Raw genomic sequence first — 18,758 nt, 5'->3', positions numbered from 1 at the left:
ATACATGGTCGAGTACAATGGTTAACTTTCTAGATGAGGGTAATGTCCGAAATTTGGAATTAACAAATTAAAATGTATTAATTAGAAATTACTTTTAATTTATTAAAATTCGTATATTTTAACATATATTAGTGACATAGATAGTTTATAAAGAAAAACATATATATGTTATAATTTTAAAATATCCAAAAATCAAATTTAAAATTCCATTTCTCTACAATTTTAATACGGTTATTTTCTAATCTTCTTCAAACACTTCCTTCTTTGTCTATTTCTTTAAAATCACGTTTAAATTATTGACGTTTTCTTGTATGGTAGTCATAGTAGTGTTTTTTCAAATAAGTAGGTATAATTTGTAATGTATAAATAAACACGTAATATCGAATACCATCATGTAAGGTAGATGTCCTTTAATTGCAAGATTATAGTATGAAAGTGAACTTACATAGTATAGATGTTTCAACATTAATAATTAAGTTCATTTCTCACCATTGATCTCTTGGTTCCGCACGAATTTAATACATGTAATATTTTCAAAGTGAACCCCACTTCTATGTCAGCAGCTTTGTAAGCTTGTATTCCATCCCTATCGATCCCACATGGTGCATGTGCTCAAATTCAGACGTGATAAAAGAGCCGGCATTTATCATGTGATTTCTAAGTCCCACGCCAAGAACTCACCAGCCTCTTTTACTTCTTTTTACCTTGGGGTGGATAGAAAATTGAATTAATTTTTTTTATCATTAATTAATTATATGAAATTATGATTATATTAATCTTGAATAAATTAATATAAAACTTTAAAAATAATTAAATATTAAACAGAAGAAACTTCATCTAATTTTATTTTTATTAAAAATCTAAATAATAATTTTTATTCAAAATAATTAAAAAGAAAAAAGAAAATCAAAATAATGGTAGGTCAATATCATGAACGGTAGGGTTTCTCTTTTCATTGGACCATCACCCTTTGCCGAACACTAGATATATAAAATCTATATCAAATCTAGACTAAAAGGAAATACTAGTCGAACACTCTTATAACTATATATATATATATATACACAAGAATATAAACAATACTTGGGTATATCATGTCGACTGTTGAGATATCTTCACGTCTCTTTAGAGATATTCAGGTGTTGATTAAGGAGGTAAAAGAAAAAATATTGCAAGACTTGATGGAGAATCCTCACAGGTTCATTGCACCTTCTGCTTATGACACTGCATGGTTAGCCATGATTCAAAACCATGAAGATGGTGAATTGGCTAGACCCATGTTCACTGGTTGTTTGAACTGGGTGCTCAACAACCAGACAGAAGAAGGGTTTTGGGGCGAGTGCGATGCTCATGGTGACCCCACTATTGAGTCTCTTACTGCAACTCTTGCTTGCATTCTTGCACTCAACAAATGGAATATTGGTAAATCCAATATCCGGAAAGGTATGTATCTCCATTCTCTAAGTTCATCTATACATTATAACTAAATTATGATTTTATATAATATAATTAATCAATATTTTGCAGGGTTAGTTTATTTAGAGAAAAATGCAGAGAAACTTATCGGAAACATTTATAAGAGATATTGTCCTCGTTGGTTTGCCATTATTTTTCCTGGAATGGTCGAAATTGCACATTCATTTGGTTTGCGTCTGACTTTTAGTAATAAACTGAGTGTCGCAGTAACGGAGATGTTCTATAAACGACAACAAATTCTCGACAGGTTCTCATGCATTTCATTCAATTCCCTAATTCTACAATATATATGTATATATACGGGCTGAGTATAAATAATTTTTTCTTAATAATTTACAGTGAGAAATTAATAGAATGCGAGCAGTACGGCTATCCTCTATTGTCATACTTAGAAGCATTGCCTTGGACATATGAAATTAATCAAAAAGACATGGTTAAGCAACTAAGTGATGATGGATCGTTATTCCAATCACCCGCTGCCACTGCAAAGTTTTTTATGCTTACTGGGAACAAGAAGACTTTAGCTTACTTAAAATCTCTTCTTCAGAATTCTTCTGATTATGGAGGTAAGCTTAATCTGTTGTTGCATGGTAGATTCAAATAGTTAACTGTGTATTACTGTTAAAAATTTGCAGTGTCATCTGTTTATCCAACGGACGATGAGCTAATAAAGCTTTGCATGATTAATCAATTACAAAGATTTGGATTAACTGAGCATTTCAAAGATGAGATAGAAAGAATTTTGGAACAAGTTTTCAGGTAACTAATTAAGTAACAAAGCATTTCTTATTTATTTTTTTCGACCTTAAATCCACTTGTTGTTATAATAATGTGGACTTTGAGGGGATATGCTAATTAAATCAATTTACAAGAGTGCTTAATTTTTTATGGGGGTGGGGAGGGCGACGGACAGGAACAACAAGGATAAAGAATCAAAGTTAATTATACCGAAAATGAGCTCAATCGGAACGCAACTATACAAGGACTCGTTGGCTTTTAGAATACTACGGATGCAGGGGTATAATGTATCACCACGTATGTTCTATTTATTATGATCAAACGTTTAAAATAATAATACTTATAACTAATATCATATCTTTTATTTATAATAATATTATTAAAAAATATATATTTTTACTTCTAAATATCTGTGTACCTACAGGGATGTTTTGTTGGTTCTTAAATGACAAAAAACTTCGGAACCATGTGGAAGAAAATTGTCAAGACTTCTCCTCCATCATGCTTAATGTTTATAGGGCAACGGATCTTATGTTTACCGGGGAATATGAAGTTGAGGATGCAAGATCATTTTCAAAAAAGCTGCTACACAAGACTCTGCAAATTACCTCTTCCAATCAATTTAATTTTGACCATGCAATCCCCAATTTTCACACAATGGTAAATTTATTGTCACCAGCCACGCATATTTAAGTTCAACACGATTACATATAACTCATATTATACATAAAATATGTATATAGACGTAATATACTCATATGATTAACTGTCATTATATATATTGACTTTTTCAAGATCAAAACATGTTTTTGTCTGAGAACGCGTGGTTCCAAAATAAAGTTAGGAAAAGAAATATCCATATGAATATGTAGCAAAGAAGAAACAATATGTACAAATGAACAAATTTCAAGTTGGGTGGCCATTTTAATTTATTGTTCATATATTTTTATGAATTAATTTTTTTATTAAAAAATCAAGCAGATTGAGTATGAACTGAGAAGTCCATGGATTGCTCGGTTGGATCATCTTGAACACAGAATGTGGATTGAACAGAAAGATTCGAACGCTTGCTGGATGGGCAAGGCATCCTTTCATAGGTTTGGATCTTTCTCTCTTGTCTTTACAGATAAATACATGCATAAATATATTTATGAACGTAAATTTATGGGTATTACTAATGTTATAAATAATAATTGCTAAAAACAGGTTATCAAATCTTCAAAACAACAAGCTTATCCAACTCGCTACAAAAAACTTCGAGTATCGACAATCAGTATACAAAAATGAACTCGATCATCAGCTAAAAAGGTAAATAAATATCACAAAATATCTACGTATTTACTCAAATATATATTCAATTATCATCCCATAAGAATGTTTTTCTTTACTGGCGGTTTCCATTGTCGTGAAAAAGGTGGACAACAAAGTGGGGATTTGATAAAATGAGATTTGCTCGGGAGAAAACCACAGATTGCTACTTCGCTTTTGCAGCCTCCAATGCGCTAGACCATTACTCCAATGTACGAATCATTCTTACCAAGGCAGCAATCCTCATCACAGTTGCCGACGATTTTTTTGACATGGAAGGTTCTTTACATGACTTGCAAATCCTTGCTGATGCAGTTCAAAGGTGTATATATATATATATATATGTATGAATTAATTTTTTAAGAAATATTTTTGGGTTGACTAGATTGAAATAATAACATTATTATACATTATAAAATTCCAGATGGGATTCTAATGGCTTGACTGGCCACAAGAAGAAAATCTTCAATGCACTTGATGATATTGTTACAGATTTTGCAGCAAAATATCTCCAATACCAAGGGATTGATATAACCAACCATGTCCGGGATCTAGTAAGATTTAGTTTCTATGAACATATATAAATTTATGAGAATATTTTGTTTTTGACATGCCACATTTTATTGGCTAGTGGAGAGAAACATTCATGTCATGGCTGACAGAAGCTACATGGAGCAAGACCGGATGTGTACCATCCATGGATGAATACCTGCAAACTGGCATGATTTCCATTGCTGCACACACTTTAGTTCTTCCAGCTGCATGCTTCTTGAATCCAAGCTTACCTAATGAAATATTCAAGTCATTCTCTTATGAATATCAGACTCTTACCAAGTTAGTCATGTTGATATGTCGTTTGTTGAATGATACTCAAAGCTATCAGGTAATTGACTAATTAATGGGTTAATCACTATAATATACATATACATAGATATATAGTTCCAGAAGCATTATAATGTCTACTAATGGAGCTTACACCATTGCAGAAAGAACAGGAGCAAGGCAAGTTAAATTCAGTGTTGCTCCATATGAGAGAGAATCCAGATGTTAAGATTGAAGACTCTGTGGCATATGTTAAAGATATAATTGATAAAAAGAGCAAAGAGTTACTTGAGCATGTTTTAATGGACGATCTAAGTGACATGCCTAAATCATGCAAGCAACTCCATTTATCGATTTTCAAAGTGTTTCAAATGTTTTTCCACTCCTGCAATCGATTCAATACAGATACGCACATAGACATTCTTCAAGACGTCCAAAAAGCAATTTATCTTCCTCTAGCTGTTCAACCTTCAAAGCCATGGAAGCAGCAGTCTTTTCCTCAACTTCCTCACCATGCGAGTTCTGGATTGAAGAAAGATTATCAGCTAAGAATCAACTCTCGCGTTGCTTCACCCTTCAAACAATACCATAACAGCAGGATAAATATTGTTGCTACGCACCAGATTTCTAAGCCGCCTCTTCAAGTGTTTGCTTATAATAACAAAATGGCCTCTTCAATACAGATTCCTCTGTTTGCTATGTATGTGTGATATAGGCAGTTGTATTATTGGACGTGTTTTTAATATTTTAACATTTTATTAATACATATATAACGTTTATAATAATAGATGGTATGTGTTTAATAACTAAGTAAATTACACATAACGTTTTTGTATGTATATTAATTTCATTTATATGATTGCTCTCTACAGCCTAAACATATAATTACGTAATTATACATAACTGTTGTTGATGGTTGATAGATATATTTCGGATAATAATATTTTGTAGATAATTAATATATTATGTGCACATTTTGGTGAATTTATTATTATATTAATATCATGCATGTGCAGTAATTAAAATTAATTATATCGTTAAAACATATAAAAGCTGATCATTAGTATATTAACAGAATAATTTATTCTTTTAAATGTTATAAGTAATTTTTATGAAAATATTAAATGATTTTTATTATATGATATATAAATTAAAGCTGATAAGATTAAAATGTTTTGAAGGCCTTCTCCTTCTATACTACCTCCAATGGCTACTCATATCGTGAAGAAGGTGGAGAGATTCCATGGAGAAAATCTGAGAAGAAGACAAGTGAATCGCTCGGTTTGAAGCTTGGCACGGCGTGGCCGGCACCTCTAAAGGTGGCAAATGTTAAGCCTTTGTATTCTTGAAACCATCCACTCACCTGCTCCAAAAATCTAATATTTCAAAACTTCATCTCTAATTTGCAAATTAGTTCTTTGATATACATATATAAATATATATATATATAAAAGTATTAAATTATTTCTTAAAATTTAATGTTAATATTTTCTTGGATACAATTAAGTTTTAAAGTTTTATATTTGTTATAAAAATTTAGTTTTCAGCCATTACCTGATTCTCGTGGTACCAGGGTCTCCATGCCATTTTAACGGGTAAACCTAGTGAATTTAAGCTATATCTTGTTGCCAGTACAGGAACCCTTCCATCTGTATCTCCACTGGCCAACACCATTAAGCATTTGGTCTCCATAAACCTATATATATATATATGTAGAATGTGTAAAGATAGTTACAACATATATTTACCTGTAAACCCATATTCTAACTCCAGCCTCAATAAGTTTCTTGTATGCGGGAAGAACAGAAGTTTTTGAATCTGACCAGTTCTCATATATAGTGGAACTGCAATTGAGGTTTTTTGCGGGTAAATTTCTCATCATTAAAACACACTGCAAATTATTTTTGCACTAATATCTCCTAATTAAAAAACACATATATACATATATATATATATATATACATATAAATATAAGATAACAACAATGCATAACGTACTTGCAGATGCTCCAGCTCCTAAGGTGGTGACCATCGCTAACATGCAGAGCTCTCTGAACATCTAATCTGTTGTAAAAGATTTTTGCATATTGATCGAGACATGGATCAAAGTTACCAGCACTCATTATCCTCGGCAACTGCCAAAATGAAATTGAACCTTGGGTCATCACTTATATATACATGGTGGAATATATATATTTATATATATATACTGGTATATACATTATCCTTAAAAGAAAAATTAACTTCTGACCATGTTGGATGAGCTTTTGATCATGACTTGAGGCATTTTGTTATGACATGAATTTGTTGTATTAGCAAGGCATAGTGAGGTGTAGAGGCTGTAAATATCAATCTCCTTGTACTGTTTGAGTACTTCATCGACAGCTTCACTACAATTCTTATTGTCCCATGTATTATTGCTACTAAAATCACAGTTTTCTTGTATTGTTCTGTGAGTTTCATCTGATATTACAGCATGGCTCCAAGCATAATCCACAAAACCTCTCCAATCCTCAGCATTTGATGTTTCTGGATTACCTAACTGCACCCACCAAAGTAAATATATACATGTATTATATAGGGCATATAAGCATTGGCATTTACAATCTGAACCATACTTATGTTGGAAAAAGATTTTAAGAGATATCGTTAATTATGAATAATACTTTGTTGAAAATTAGGGAAATAAAAAGGAAAGAGTAATAAAAATACTCAATTTTTTCAACTTATAAAAAAATTTTCAAGTACGCCACTGATATATAATTATTAACACAATTTTTAAAATTCTAAATAAATGTATTATTATTAAGTTTAATGAATCATAATTACATTTAAAACATAAATTATATAGAAAAACTCAAAAGACACATATTTAAGTTTAATATGTAAATCATCTAAAAATATATATATATCTATAACTTTTAATTTTTTAATAACATAAAAAGTTTAAACATATTGAAATTTATAAATTATTATTTTTAATAACTTACATGTCTGTATACACAAATATATTTATATTAACTAAAATGATATGTCTCTTCTTTTCTAAAAAGTTATACATTCAAATCAAATTGTACTTCTGTATCTTATTATTTGCAAGTTATATTTAATTATATTGTAATGTGTACGTATGTAGCTCATGAATGTATGAGTTTATACTAACAAAAAAAATATATGTGTACTCATATAGATGCAAAAATGGAACATTTCTGGACTCAATTCAATTCGAAAATCTAACGAAATGGTTGCCACTGTTAAAAATGCACCAATTACAATTTTTTGAAAGAGTATAGATAGATATAAATACCAAGATACCCTTGAGACGAATATAAAGGGAAGGATCCTTGTTCTTGTCATAGATGAGTTCAGCCAGTTGCGGAATATACTTTCCTGCAAATTACATACATATCCATTAAAGAATGAATATGAGACATAACTAAATCAAAATATTGAAGAGAAATTAAATTACCTGCGTAGCTCTCCCCAGCAATGTAAAACGTTTGATTCCTATACGAAGGGAATTTCAGGAACCATTTGTGCAGGAACGAATAAGAATCATTCGCTAAAGAAGTACATATAGGAACAAAATTTTGAAAAAAAACAAAAATTAGAAATGTACCTGTGGATAAATATATATATATATATATATGTATAACATATGTTGATAACATGCATAGATGTTTCATTCATATATGCATTTAGTGAAGAAATAGTCTATCTGATATGCAGAAATCAGCATGTAGGCATAAAGTTAATCAATACACCCAGTATTTTTGCATATGTATATGTTGATCATAAATAAATGAGCATCAAAGGAAGCTCCGTGGATGAGTGAACTTAGAGAGAGAAAGTTGATAAGAGAGAGAGAGACAATAAAACAGAGTAAGATTATGCGATATCCTCTGTTTTGCTGTTTTCACATGGATTATATTTTTTGGAGAAGAAAACTATATTTCTTCTTATTTCATTCTTATATATATAAGAATGCAAAAATGATGGAAACAGATTACATCAACTAAGTGATAAGATCAAAAAAACCGAAATCCATGCATACACGTTGCATGTTTGCATATCCAACCGTGAAACAATTTCACAGTTGATTTGAATTTAAATTTGAAACTTAAGCAAATAAAAAATTGTTAAATTTAACACTCTCCCTTAATGATTTTTCCACCAATCCCCATCTTTTTTCGCAATTCCTCAAACTTAGCTTTAGACAGGGGTTTGGTTAGAATGTCCGTAAGTTGACCATCATTGGAGCAATGTATAAGCTTGATTTCTTGATTTCTCTCAGCCTCACGTATAGCATGGTACTTAACGTTGATGTGTTTAGTTCTCCCGTGCATCACAGGATTTTTCACAATGACATTTGTTGATTTGTTATCTACATACAACACTGTAGGTCCTTGTTTGTCCAGCTTTACGTCATCGAACACTTTCCTCAACCAAATTGCTTGGTTAGCTGCTGTAGTTGTAGCGACATACTCAGCCTCAGTCGTGGACTGTGCCACAATATCTTGCTTCTTAGATACCCATAAGAAGGCATCGGAGCTAATTTTGAACAAGTACCCACTTGTGCTACGTGCACCTTCCATGCTTCCTACCCAATCACTGTTACTGTAGCCAACCAATCCACTCTTAGCTCTTGCTTTGTATTGAACATCAAAATTACAGGTTCCTTTCAAGTACCTAAGCACATGTTTATTAGCTTGTAAATGTGATTTCCTCGATAAAGCCATGTATCTTGAAAGCAAGCTTACTGCAAATAGAACGCTTGGTCTAGAAGCCGTGAGATACAGGGGGCTCCCAATCAGACTTCTGTAATTTCACTCATCAACTTTGCTACCTTCCTCGTCCTTTGACAACTTCAAGTTGGACACCAGTGGTGTAGGTACTGATTTACAGTGATCTATGTTGAATTTATTCAGGATCTCTTTGGCATACTTTCCTTGCGAAAGGAAAATACCCAAGCTGCTTTGATGAATTTTCATTCCCAGGAAGTAAGTAGCCTCCCCGAGATCAGACATCTTGAATTCCTTTTTCAATTTTAGCTTGAACTCCAACATCTTTTTTTTTTGTCTGTCACCAGTATATCATCAACATATATTGCAGTAATTAACCTATCTTCTTTTCTATTCTCGTACAGTGTAGTCTCTTTGCTACTTCTCTCAAACCCACAGAAAAGTAAATATGTATCTAACTTATCATACCAAGCTCGTGGAGCCTATTTGAGGCCATATAAGGCCTTGTGAAGAAGGTAGACATGCTTCTCCTTTCCTGGCTGAATGAATCCTGGTTGCTGCTCTACATAGATTTCTTCATTCAGCTTACTGTTCAAGAAGGTCGACTTTACATCCAAATGCATCACACTCCATCTAAATTGAGCTGTCATGCCCAGCATGAGTCTAATTGTTTCATGTCTGGCCACAGGAGCAAAAGTCTCTGTGTAGTCGATTTCAGGAAGTTGGGAGTACCTTTTTGCCACAAGCCGTGTCTTGTGCTTGTTTGTTGTCCCGTCCGGATTTAGTTTCACCTTGAACACCCACTTGACTCTAATAGGATTTTTGTCTGCATTTGATTTTACCAAAGACCAGGTATTATTCTTCTCGATCATCCTGATTTCCTCTTCCATGGCAAGCTTTCACTCTTGCTGCTTAAATGCTTCCTCAACAGAGGAAGGTTCCTTTGAAGCAAAGTTGCACCTTTCATAGATGTTAGCTAAGCTTTTCATTTTTGTTCTCCCTTCTAGTTCATCTTCTTCATCTTCATCATCTTCTTCCTCAGCCTGAGTTAGGTTTAATACTGACAGAGATCTTCTTCCTTCTTCCACTGTCACACAGTCTGGTTCGACCTTCTGCTTCTCCCAATTCCAGTAGCTCCTTTCTTCACTATAACATCCCTTCGAATTATAAGCTTGTTTATTTTCAAGCTTAGAATTCGATAGGTCTTTACTTCAGTACTGTAACCCAAAAATACTCACAATTCAACCTTCTCTTCTAACTTTGATCTCTTGTTATCTGAGATATGGCAGTAGCATACGGAGCCAAACACCTTTAGGTACTTAGTCGATGGTTTGATGCCGCTCCAGGCCTCTACAAGTGTCATCTCCTTCACAGCCTTTATAGGCAGCATGTTAAGCAGGAACACGACAGTGTTTACTGCCTCAGCCCACAAAGCTTTAGGCAAGTGCTTGTGAGCAAGCATGCTTCTTGCCATCTCCACAATGGTTCTGTTCTTCCTCTCTCAGACACCATTCTGTTAAGGTGAATATGGTGCCGTAAGCTGCCTTTTGATTCCATTCTGAAAACAAAAGTTCTTGAATTCTCTGGAATTGAATTCAAGGTCATTATCTGTCCTTAGGCACTTCAGCAAACAACCACTTTCCTTCTCTGCCATAGTCTTAAACTTTTTGAATTTACCGAAGATTTAAGCTTTATTCTGCAGGAAACAAACCCAAATCATCCTTGAAAAATCATCTATGAACAAACCAAAATACCTGCATCCGCTCTTGGAGTTTTCTGTCATCGGACCACAGATGTCGGAGTGTATGAGTGCTAGCCTCTCTTCTGCTCTCCAATCTATTCGCGAAGGGAAAGAATTCCTTACCATCTTCCCCATCTGGTAAGCACCACATACTGACTCAGTGATTGTAATGTTTGGGAAGTCCTCGGTTAGGCATCCCTTCTGCAGTTGTTGTAGTCTTGCCGCATGAAAATGCCCAAGGGGGTTGTGCCATATCTCACTTTCTGTAACAGTGGCAACACTGGCCTTCTCGACTACTTCTCTGAGTTTCAATGAATAGACTTGATCTTTTTTGTGGATGAAGGCAACAATCTATCCGCAGGATCATATATCCTGTAGTCATTATCCTTGAATGCAACTGAGTAGCCTCGATCAGTCATCTGATTCATACTCAAGAGATTCTGTGAGAGGGTATGAACAAAATTCACATCAGTGATATGCTTCCTACCTTCTCTGGTTTCAATGGCTATGTAACCTTTGCCCTTGATGGTTTCCAACATACCATTTCCAACTCGTACTTGGCCTGTGACTATTTTGTCAAGTGACACGAACAGGGCCTCATCCTTGCATATGTGGGAGGTGCACCCACTGTCTACCACCCAGAGGGTATCGTCCTCCACTGACTGATCACTTGAAGCAACGAGAATTGTAGTGCGTTGCTCACTGGACACCTCGGTGACATTGGCATGTCGTAGTTCCTACTTTGGTTGCGATCCTTCTTGTTTCTGTTTTTGTCTGCAGAATTTCTCCTTATGACCAAGCCTTTTACAGAAGTTGCACTGAACGGTTTTCTTTCCCTTGTACCAACACTCATTTTCAGGGTGATTTATCAAGGAACAAATGTTGCACTGAGGATATTTCTTTTGCTTACTGGAATTTTGATTTCCAGTTAAATTCCCTTCACTCCTTCTCCCTTGATTCTGTGTTGAAAAGTTTCCTTTAATCTGTGTTGAAATTAAGACTCCCTCGGTGTGTTGTCAAACATGCATATTTACCCGCTGCTCACTGGATTGAAGCTTGTTTATTAGCTCAGCCGAGGAGATCGATTCAATGTCGGCAAATTCCTCCAAGGCTGAGATTTTAAACTCGAATTTAGGAGGTAAGCTGATAAGAATCTATTCTACTACCCTTGATTCCAGAAAATCCTCCCCAAGCAGCCTCATTTTATTTACCATATCCGAGAGTTTAGAGGCATAGTCCTTCACTGTTTTATTTTCTTGCATTCTGAGTAATGCAAACTCACTCTTCAGTATCAAGATTTTTAACTTCCTGCTTCTGACTCCTCCATTGAACTCTTCCTTCAATTTCTCCCAAGCAGCCTTTGCTAATTCAAAGTTCATAATCATTGAAAATACCCTATCCGAGACAGCCGAGAAAAGGCAAGCAATAGCCTTTGGTTTCTTGGCCTTGTTTTCCTCGTGCCTTCTGATTTGGTTTAGAGTGGCAGTGTCCCCTAGTGGAGGGGGATCACTGTCATCCATAATTACATCCTACAGACTTAAGGCTTTCAGATAGGCTCTCATTTTGATTGCCCATACATGGTAATTTTCTCCGCTGAAGTGTGGGGGAGGTGAGTTTCCAGTGGATGTCATCGGGTTTTTTGAGGGTATGTTAATTTTCTGGTCCCTTAAGAACCTGACTCTGATACCAATTGTTGATCGTAAGTAAGTGAGCGTCAAAGGAAGCTCTATGGATGAACGAACTTAGAGAGAGAAAGTTGATGAGAGAGAGAGACAGCAGCAAAACAGAGTAAGGTTATGCGATATTCTCTGTTTTCCTGTTTTTAGATGAATTGTATTTTTTGGAGAAGAAAACTATATTTCTTCTTATTTCATTCTTATATATATAAGAATGTAAAAATGATAGAAACATATTACATCAATTAAGTAATAAGATCAAAAAAACCGAAATCTATATATACATGTTGTATGTTTGCGTATCCAACCGTGAAACAATTTCACGATTGATTTGAATTTAAATTTAAAACTTAAGCAGATAAAAAATCGTTAAATTTAACTTTATATATATAATATATATATATATAACCCACCTGTAAAGTCATCACCTAAATTTGTATAATCGGTAGATGTATTTGAGTATGAAAAGCCAGTCCCAATTGGAGATTCTAGGAATAATATATTGGCTTCTGCAGACATTAAAAAATTAATACTTAATTTGATATTACGTCAGATGGAGAACTATAAAAGCAACCATTGTACTAATTTTGGAGAATTCGTATGTGTGTGCGTATATATATATATAAAAAAATGTATATATATATATATATGTATAACCTTTATTCCATGAGTAAGGATTGAATTTAATTCCCTCTCCATCAGTACCCACTAGAAAGGGACCAATCTCCTGTGTTGCTCCATATCCTACAGAAGAACACCCAGGACCTGCAACAATATGGAGAAAACTTTTGATCATCATATTTACAGAAAATCATTTAGAATTTAATTTTTTTTTTTAAAAAAACACTAATTGGTTTTTCAATGAGAATAAATCAGACCAATTGGAATCAAGAAAACCATAAATAAAAAGGAAAACCCACAAATCAGTAAAACCCTAGATATATAGCATATAAGTTTCATTCATTTCCCATTAAGCCAAAAAATTTCATCATCCAAAATGAGATATTACATTATATGCATATGTATATATATATATATAAACAAGCATATAGTCACTTACCTCCATTAAGCCAAAGAACCAAGGGTTTATCATCTGGGTGAGTAGCAGCCTCGTAGAACCAGTAAAAAAGTGCCCTACCATTTTTCTCATCCACTGTAACATAGCCAGCGTAATGCTTAAACTTTACATGAGGCTGGCCAGGCAAGTTAGTCACAAGATCTTCACTTGCCCATGTGAGAGTTGTCAAAGCCAAGCTCAACAAAACTCTCATCTTCATTAAAACATGCATTCTGTAACAGAGTCTTCTACAAGAAGAAGAAGAAGAAGAAGAAGAAGAAGAATGAGGAGGAGAAGAACCACATCTACATTTATAGCTATTAATTCTTGGAATAAAAACTGATCATGTTTTAATTTTTTGAGCAGATAAAATCTGATTAATTCAATGCATGCACTGGTTAAGATATGCATTAATAGATGCGAAAGAAGACAAACTACTCTAATGATGGAGTCTAATAAAGTATTATATCATTCTATTAATTATTTGATATAAATATGGTTAATTTATATTCATTATACCAAAAAAACAAAAAAAAAAATTCTAATAGTGTGTGTGTATATATATATATATATATAAAATTTGGTATAAGTCTTATTTCATGTAGCTACATCATTAATAAAATATTTATTATTTCTAAAATTAATTTATTATTTTTCAATTTATATATTTTATTAATTATCTACTTAATAAATTTTTATTTTATTAATAACTCTCAAGGTAAGTTTTCATTTTCTTAAAAAATGAATGGGTAATTTACATTCAATTTAAAAAGTATTTAATAAATACTTTAGGCTTGTTTGGAAAAAATCAGAAAATAGTTTATGACTTTACAATTTAGGATTAAAAAATGAATTAAGTTAAAATTAATGCAAAATCAAATTTTAATTAAATGATTGCTTTAATCTCCTTCAAATTAAGTTGAAATAATTGAAAGTTGAAGTAATAAATTTTGAATTATGAATTTTGAACCCATCATCTTTATCTCCTTGTGTTCTTACTCTCCAACAACAAAGCAAAGTAAAATAGAACCCTAATCTACTCCGAAAGAAAGCACAATAGTAGTTCCATTTGGAGATGTATTTGATGCCATGCTGCACCAGAATGTCGATCTTAGTTATCACGCAAGTCGAACCTGTAATGTTCATGGCCAATGCAGCACTCATGCTTTCCAACAGTCATTATTCCTCAACTCTAGCTCGGCAACCAACGCCATATTGTCGATCATATGCATTCCGAAGACAAAGCATTTCGTAGGATCTTCGTATTTGTTTCAAAGTATACTTTCGTATGAGTATTTGACTAGAGAAAGGTAATGGGAAGAAAACCAGTACGGGGAGATTTGGTCTCAAGAAATGAGGAGTCTGCTGAAGAGAAGGAAGTAATATACTTTTCTTATGTTTGAATTAAGGTTCTTAAAAGAAATATAATATTTATATATATATATATGTCTTTTGTAGTTTAATGTATTCTTGTTACGATTTAAGTATATTCAGCTCATTATCAATAACTAGTAACTATACATTTATAAATTAAATATTAACTTTAAAATGTTATTCTTTAAATATCAATATTTTAATTAACGACTAAATAAATTAGTGCTAATTAATATTATGAGCCTAATCTCGTAACATTTTCTGATAAACAGTACAAACCACTCTTGATCTTCAAACTCTAGCTCGCTGTAATTTCAAACTGATGATTCTTTTTACTCTCTTCAATGATTTATTTACTTACAAATCACGTTAAGCAAGCGTAATATTATAAGTAAAGTTCATTTGATCCGAACATGGTATAATTAAACCATAGATCTGCACGAGTTTCTTTGAAAATATTCGACCATCCAAGAGATATAGAGATTATGAGCACCTGAGGATCTTTTCTACTTTTTTTTTTCCCTCCAAATATAGCATATAGTTTCCCTCTGCTACTTACAACATATAAATATAAAGAAAAATCTTTCACCTACACATATCTTGAAGAAGGCGGAGAGACTCCCTGGAGAAAAGCTGAGAAGAAAGCAAGTGAGCTGCTTGGTTTGAAGCTCGGCACAGCATGGCCGGCACCTCTAAAGGTGGCAAATGTAAGGCCTTCATATTCTTGAAACCACCCACTCACCTGCTCCAAAATAATAAGACTCTCATCTCAATTAGTTAATTGTTTAGGATGAGTTCCGTAGGAATATCATGTCATCTTAATTATATGCTCTTTAGTTTCGATTAATTAGTTTTAGTTAGTAACTTGACTTTAATTGATTATCTAATAATATTATTTTTATAATAAAAGTTGATACTTTGTAGTGGAGAACATTTTGACATTTATGGATGATTTGGAAAATAATGAGATTTAGAAGAGAATCAAAACTTTTGAAGAAGGCCAGCTGAATTTTCAGTTCTCATTCTACCCATCATCTTGATCAATAGTTTACCTGCTTCTCATGGTACCAAGGTCGCCATGCCATCTTAATAGGCAACCCCAGAGAACTTAAGCTGTATCTTGTTGACAGTACGGGAACTCTTCCATCTGTGTCTCCACTGACCAACACCATTAGATCTGGTATCACTAACTGAAATCTCCAGAAACCAATATAATATATGATGTGCAAAAGGTAGGATATTTACCTGTAGACCCATATTCTTTGTCCAGCTGCAATCAGTTTCTTGTATATGGGAAGAACAGAAGGTCTTGAATATGACCACTCCTCAAATATCACCGAACTGCATAGGAAGAGAGATGTAATGAATTAACATAAATTATTTCATTATTAGAAAGTTTGAAAAACGCAAATATGTGCATCGTTATTATGTTCCACGCAACATATAAAAAGCAGCAGCGTATGATTACTTGCAGATGCTCCAGTTCCTGAGATGGCGACCATAACTAACATGCAAGGCCTTTTGAACATCAAGTCTGTTATAAAAGGTCTCCGCATATTCATCAAGGCATGGATCATACCCACCCATTATCCTTGGCATCTGCTAAAGAAAATCCTCAATCATTACGTTAATAACCATACAAAAAATTTGAACGAAAGCAGTTAGTTTTTTATTTTACTGAAAATATTTCTGAACTAAATTAAGTATAACTGCGGATCAATTCAAGGTGTGTCATAGAGAGATATAAGTTATTTCTTGAAATATGTGAATGTTATATTATCCATAAAAGAAAATTTGTGAATTCTCTCTCACCATCTTAGACGAGCGCTTCATCATGATTTTTGTTTTGCTGTCCTCTGAATTTGCTGTATCACCAATGCAGACTGAGGTGTAGAGGCTATATATATCAATCTCCTTGTACTGTTTGAGTACTTCATCAACAGCTTCACTACAATTGTTATTTTCCCACGTATTATCGCTACCAAAATCACAATTTTCCTTAATTATCTTGTGAGTTTCATCGGATACCACAGCATGGCTCCAAGCATAATCCACCAGACCTCTCCAATCCTCAGCATCAGATGTTTCAGGATTACCCAGCTGGACTCACCAAGGAAAGAGCTTAGCATTAACCTTCACACCCAGAACCATATCTTCGCACAATCTCCTAATTACTTAAACATATATATATGTGTATAATATATACACATGCACATACATATACTCTTACATAAAGAGAGAGAACTATGCAAACAACAATCACTGGCGTAACCAATTGGGAAATCAATCGGAAAAATTATTAGAACAGTTATCATGTCAAAAACAAATTACTCTAGAATTCACTACTATTCCATGAAGAACATACCAGGATACCCTTGAGATCAATGTACAGAGAAGGATCATTGTTCTTGTCATATATGAGTTCAGCCAGTTCCGGAACATACTTTCCTGCAAATAAATATCGACGAGAAAATGAATACAATTAAAACGATTATAAAATCAAAAAGATTACAGAAAATTGGTCAGTGTTAAAGAGGAAATTACCTGCGTAGCTCTCCCCTGCAATATAAAAGGTTCGCTTCCTATACGAGGGGAACTTCAGGAACCACTTGTGCAGGAAAGTATAAGAATCATTTGCTAAAGCAGTACATATAGAAAACAAAACATTGCAAAAAATTAGAACTACAGTTCCCTAATTATATGGGAATAGCTATAACATAAATTTATAGCACGCATATGGAGAAGAAGCAGTCCATCTGACGTGAAGAAAGCATCTATAAATGCACCCAGTACTTTTACATAACTGACCTGTAAAGTCATCACCTAAATTTTTATAATCACTAGTTGTATTTGAGTAAGAAAAGCCAACCCCCACCGGAGATTCCAGGAATAACATATTGGCTTCTGCATCATCACAGCCATTAAAAATATATAATTTGATATTATATTCAGAAATGGAGCACTATAAAGAGGTTCGTCAGAGTAGCTACAAAAGCAAGAGTGCCTCTTCAATGTAATTAAATTGATATCCAAACAAAATTAAATTTCAAATAGATATAGTTTTGCGGAACTCGTACCTGTACTCCATGAGTAAGGATTAATTTTAATTCCCTGTCCATCAGTGTCCACCAAAAAGGGACCAATTTCCTGTGTTGCTCCATATCCTACAGAAGAACACCCAGGACCTGGAACATGGAGAAAACTTGTCATCATGTTAGAGAACATATATAAGACACAGACCAAATTTTTTTATAAGGTAAACACAGACTAACTGTGGTGAAGAAAATCATGCTCCCCACCACCAATTAGGTGGAAAAAGGCTGACCTCAATACAAGCATAAACAACATGAAGCATTATCAATTAAAAGTTTGTCTGTATGACAGGGAGGTCTGTCTAGTGACAAGGCAACTACAAAATAAACTATAGATTTATTCCCTCAAAGATTAGTATGGGAATATAGTTGGCCTCAATAAAAGCAATGTAATTAAAAAAATTCCCACCAGTGCATGCATTAGGCTCTAAAATCCCATAAGATATTTATTGATAAGCGTAAGTGGGTTAGATATCCTACATACTTATGATTCTTTAATCTTAGATCAAAAATATATGTGATTATTGAGTTTCATATAATGTCTCAACTTACACATCATAAATAATTTGAGTTCGAATTTTTAAGTGTCGGTGGTTTAGATTCAAAAATTGTTGGATTACCGAGTCTTAGGCAAGGAGTTAGAATAGTAGAGAGGCAAGGGTCTATAAAAAGAATGCAACAATCTAACAATCAAAAGAATACACATTCTCTCTTAGTGGAGCCAAAAGAACAA

General features: G+C 33.5%; 3 protein-coding genes across 7 annotated transcripts in view; 1 reads left to right on the top strand and 2 right to left on the bottom strand.

Annotated features, from left to right (window-relative positions):
- The first annotated feature begins 1,016 nt into the window (after positions 1–1,016).
- Positions 1,017–5,129, top strand: TPS04 (terpene synthase 04). 2 transcript variants are annotated; one of them, XM_088207652.1, is made up of 12 exons: positions 1,017–1,443; positions 1,528–1,723; positions 1,816–2,042; positions 2,112–2,235; positions 2,390–2,511; positions 2,639–2,874; positions 3,196–3,311; positions 3,421–3,522; positions 3,629–3,844; positions 3,947–4,076; positions 4,154–4,405; positions 4,509–5,129. In XM_088207652.1, the coding sequence occupies exons 1-12, from the start codon at positions 1,095–1,097 to the stop codon at positions 5,052–5,054; spliced, it is 2,616 nt and encodes an 871-aa protein (XP_088063778.1). In that variant the 5' UTR covers positions 1,017–1,094; the 3' UTR covers positions 5,055–5,129. The 2 variants fall into 2 exon arrangements, with proteins under 2 accessions (XP_088063778.1, XP_088063777.1); XM_088207651.1 differs by having other exon boundaries at positions 1,018–1,443; positions 2,378–2,511.
- Positions 5,130–5,227: 98 nt separating this feature from the next.
- Positions 5,228–13,891, bottom strand: SCPL32 (serine carboxypeptidase-like 32). Of its 2 annotated transcripts, none has more exons than XM_088207653.1 (10): positions 13,563–13,838; positions 13,160–13,267; positions 12,916–13,011; positions 7,813–7,905; positions 7,651–7,733; positions 6,595–6,885; positions 6,342–6,478; positions 6,093–6,188; positions 5,899–6,004; positions 5,228–5,707 (listed from the first exon to the last, which is right to left on the bottom strand). In XM_088207653.1, exons 1-10 carry the CDS (start codon positions 13,789–13,791, stop codon positions 5,555–5,557), a joined length of 1,392 nt encoding a protein of 463 aa, XP_088063779.1. In that variant the 5' UTR covers positions 13,792–13,838; the 3' UTR covers positions 5,228–5,554. The 2 variants fall into 2 exon arrangements, 1 of the variants encoding a protein (XP_088063779.1); XR_015813332.1 differs by having other exon boundaries at positions 5,570–5,707; positions 5,899–5,993; positions 13,563–13,891.
- A 1,411-nt stretch (positions 13,892–15,302) lies between these two features.
- LOC110817739 (uncharacterized) overlaps positions 15,303–18,758 on the bottom strand; it is a 29,111-nt gene continuing 25,655 nt past the window's right edge. For 2 of the 3 annotated variants that reach the window (XM_088207525.1, XM_088207527.1), the window contains exons 15-23: positions 18,011–18,118; positions 17,742–17,837; positions 17,478–17,570; positions 17,299–17,381; positions 16,746–17,033; positions 16,402–16,535; positions 16,179–16,274; positions 15,986–16,091; positions 15,303–15,675 (exon numbers count right to left, since the gene is read on the bottom strand). In XM_088207525.1, the coding sequence (XP_088063651.1) occupies positions 15,523–15,675; positions 15,986–16,091; positions 16,179–16,274; positions 16,402–16,535; positions 16,746–17,033; positions 17,299–17,381; positions 17,478–17,570; positions 17,742–17,837; positions 18,011–18,118 (1,157 nt within the window). In that variant the 3' untranslated portion in view covers positions 15,303–15,522. The remainder of the gene's footprint in view (positions 15,676–15,985; positions 16,092–16,178; positions 16,275–16,401; positions 16,536–16,745; positions 17,034–17,298; positions 17,382–17,477; positions 17,571–17,741; positions 17,838–18,010; positions 18,119–18,758) is intronic. The other variant, XM_088207526.1, reaches the window with a different exon arrangement.

Source organism: Carica papaya, chromosome 7 (genome assembly GCF_054855325.1).
Source record: "Carica papaya isolate Zhongbai chromosome 7, ASM5485532v1, whole genome shotgun sequence".
Taxonomy (NCBI): Eukaryota; Viridiplantae; Streptophyta; class Magnoliopsida; order Brassicales; family Caricaceae; genus Carica; species Carica papaya.
Note: the sequence above shows the minus strand (reverse complement) of the source record. Positions and strands in the feature narration are given on the sequence as shown.

Coding starts and splice junctions, on each gene's coding strand:
- TPS04 (XM_088207651.1), top strand. CDS start 1,095: ATGTCGACTGTTGAGATATCTTCACGTCTCTTTAGAGATATTCAGGTG. Junction 2,043..2,111: donor GAATTCTTCTGATTATGGAG/GTAAGCTTAATC, acceptor AAAAATTTGCAG/TGTCATCTGTTTATCCAACG. Junction 4,077..4,153: donor CCAACCATGTCCGGGATCTA/GTAAGATTTAGT, acceptor TTTATTGGCTAG/TGGAGAGAAACATTCATGTC.
- SCPL32 (XM_088207653.1), bottom strand. CDS start 13,791: ATGCATGTTTTAATGAAGATGAGAGTTTTGTTGAGCTTGGCTTTGACA. Junction 7,734..7,812: donor TGCTGGGGAGAGCTACGCAG/GTAATTTAATTT, acceptor TGTAATTTGCAG/GAAAGTATATTCCGCAACTG. Junction 6,005..6,092: donor GTTAGAATATGGGTTTACAG/GTAAATATATGT, acceptor GGTGTTGGCCAG/TGGAGATACAGATGGAAGGG.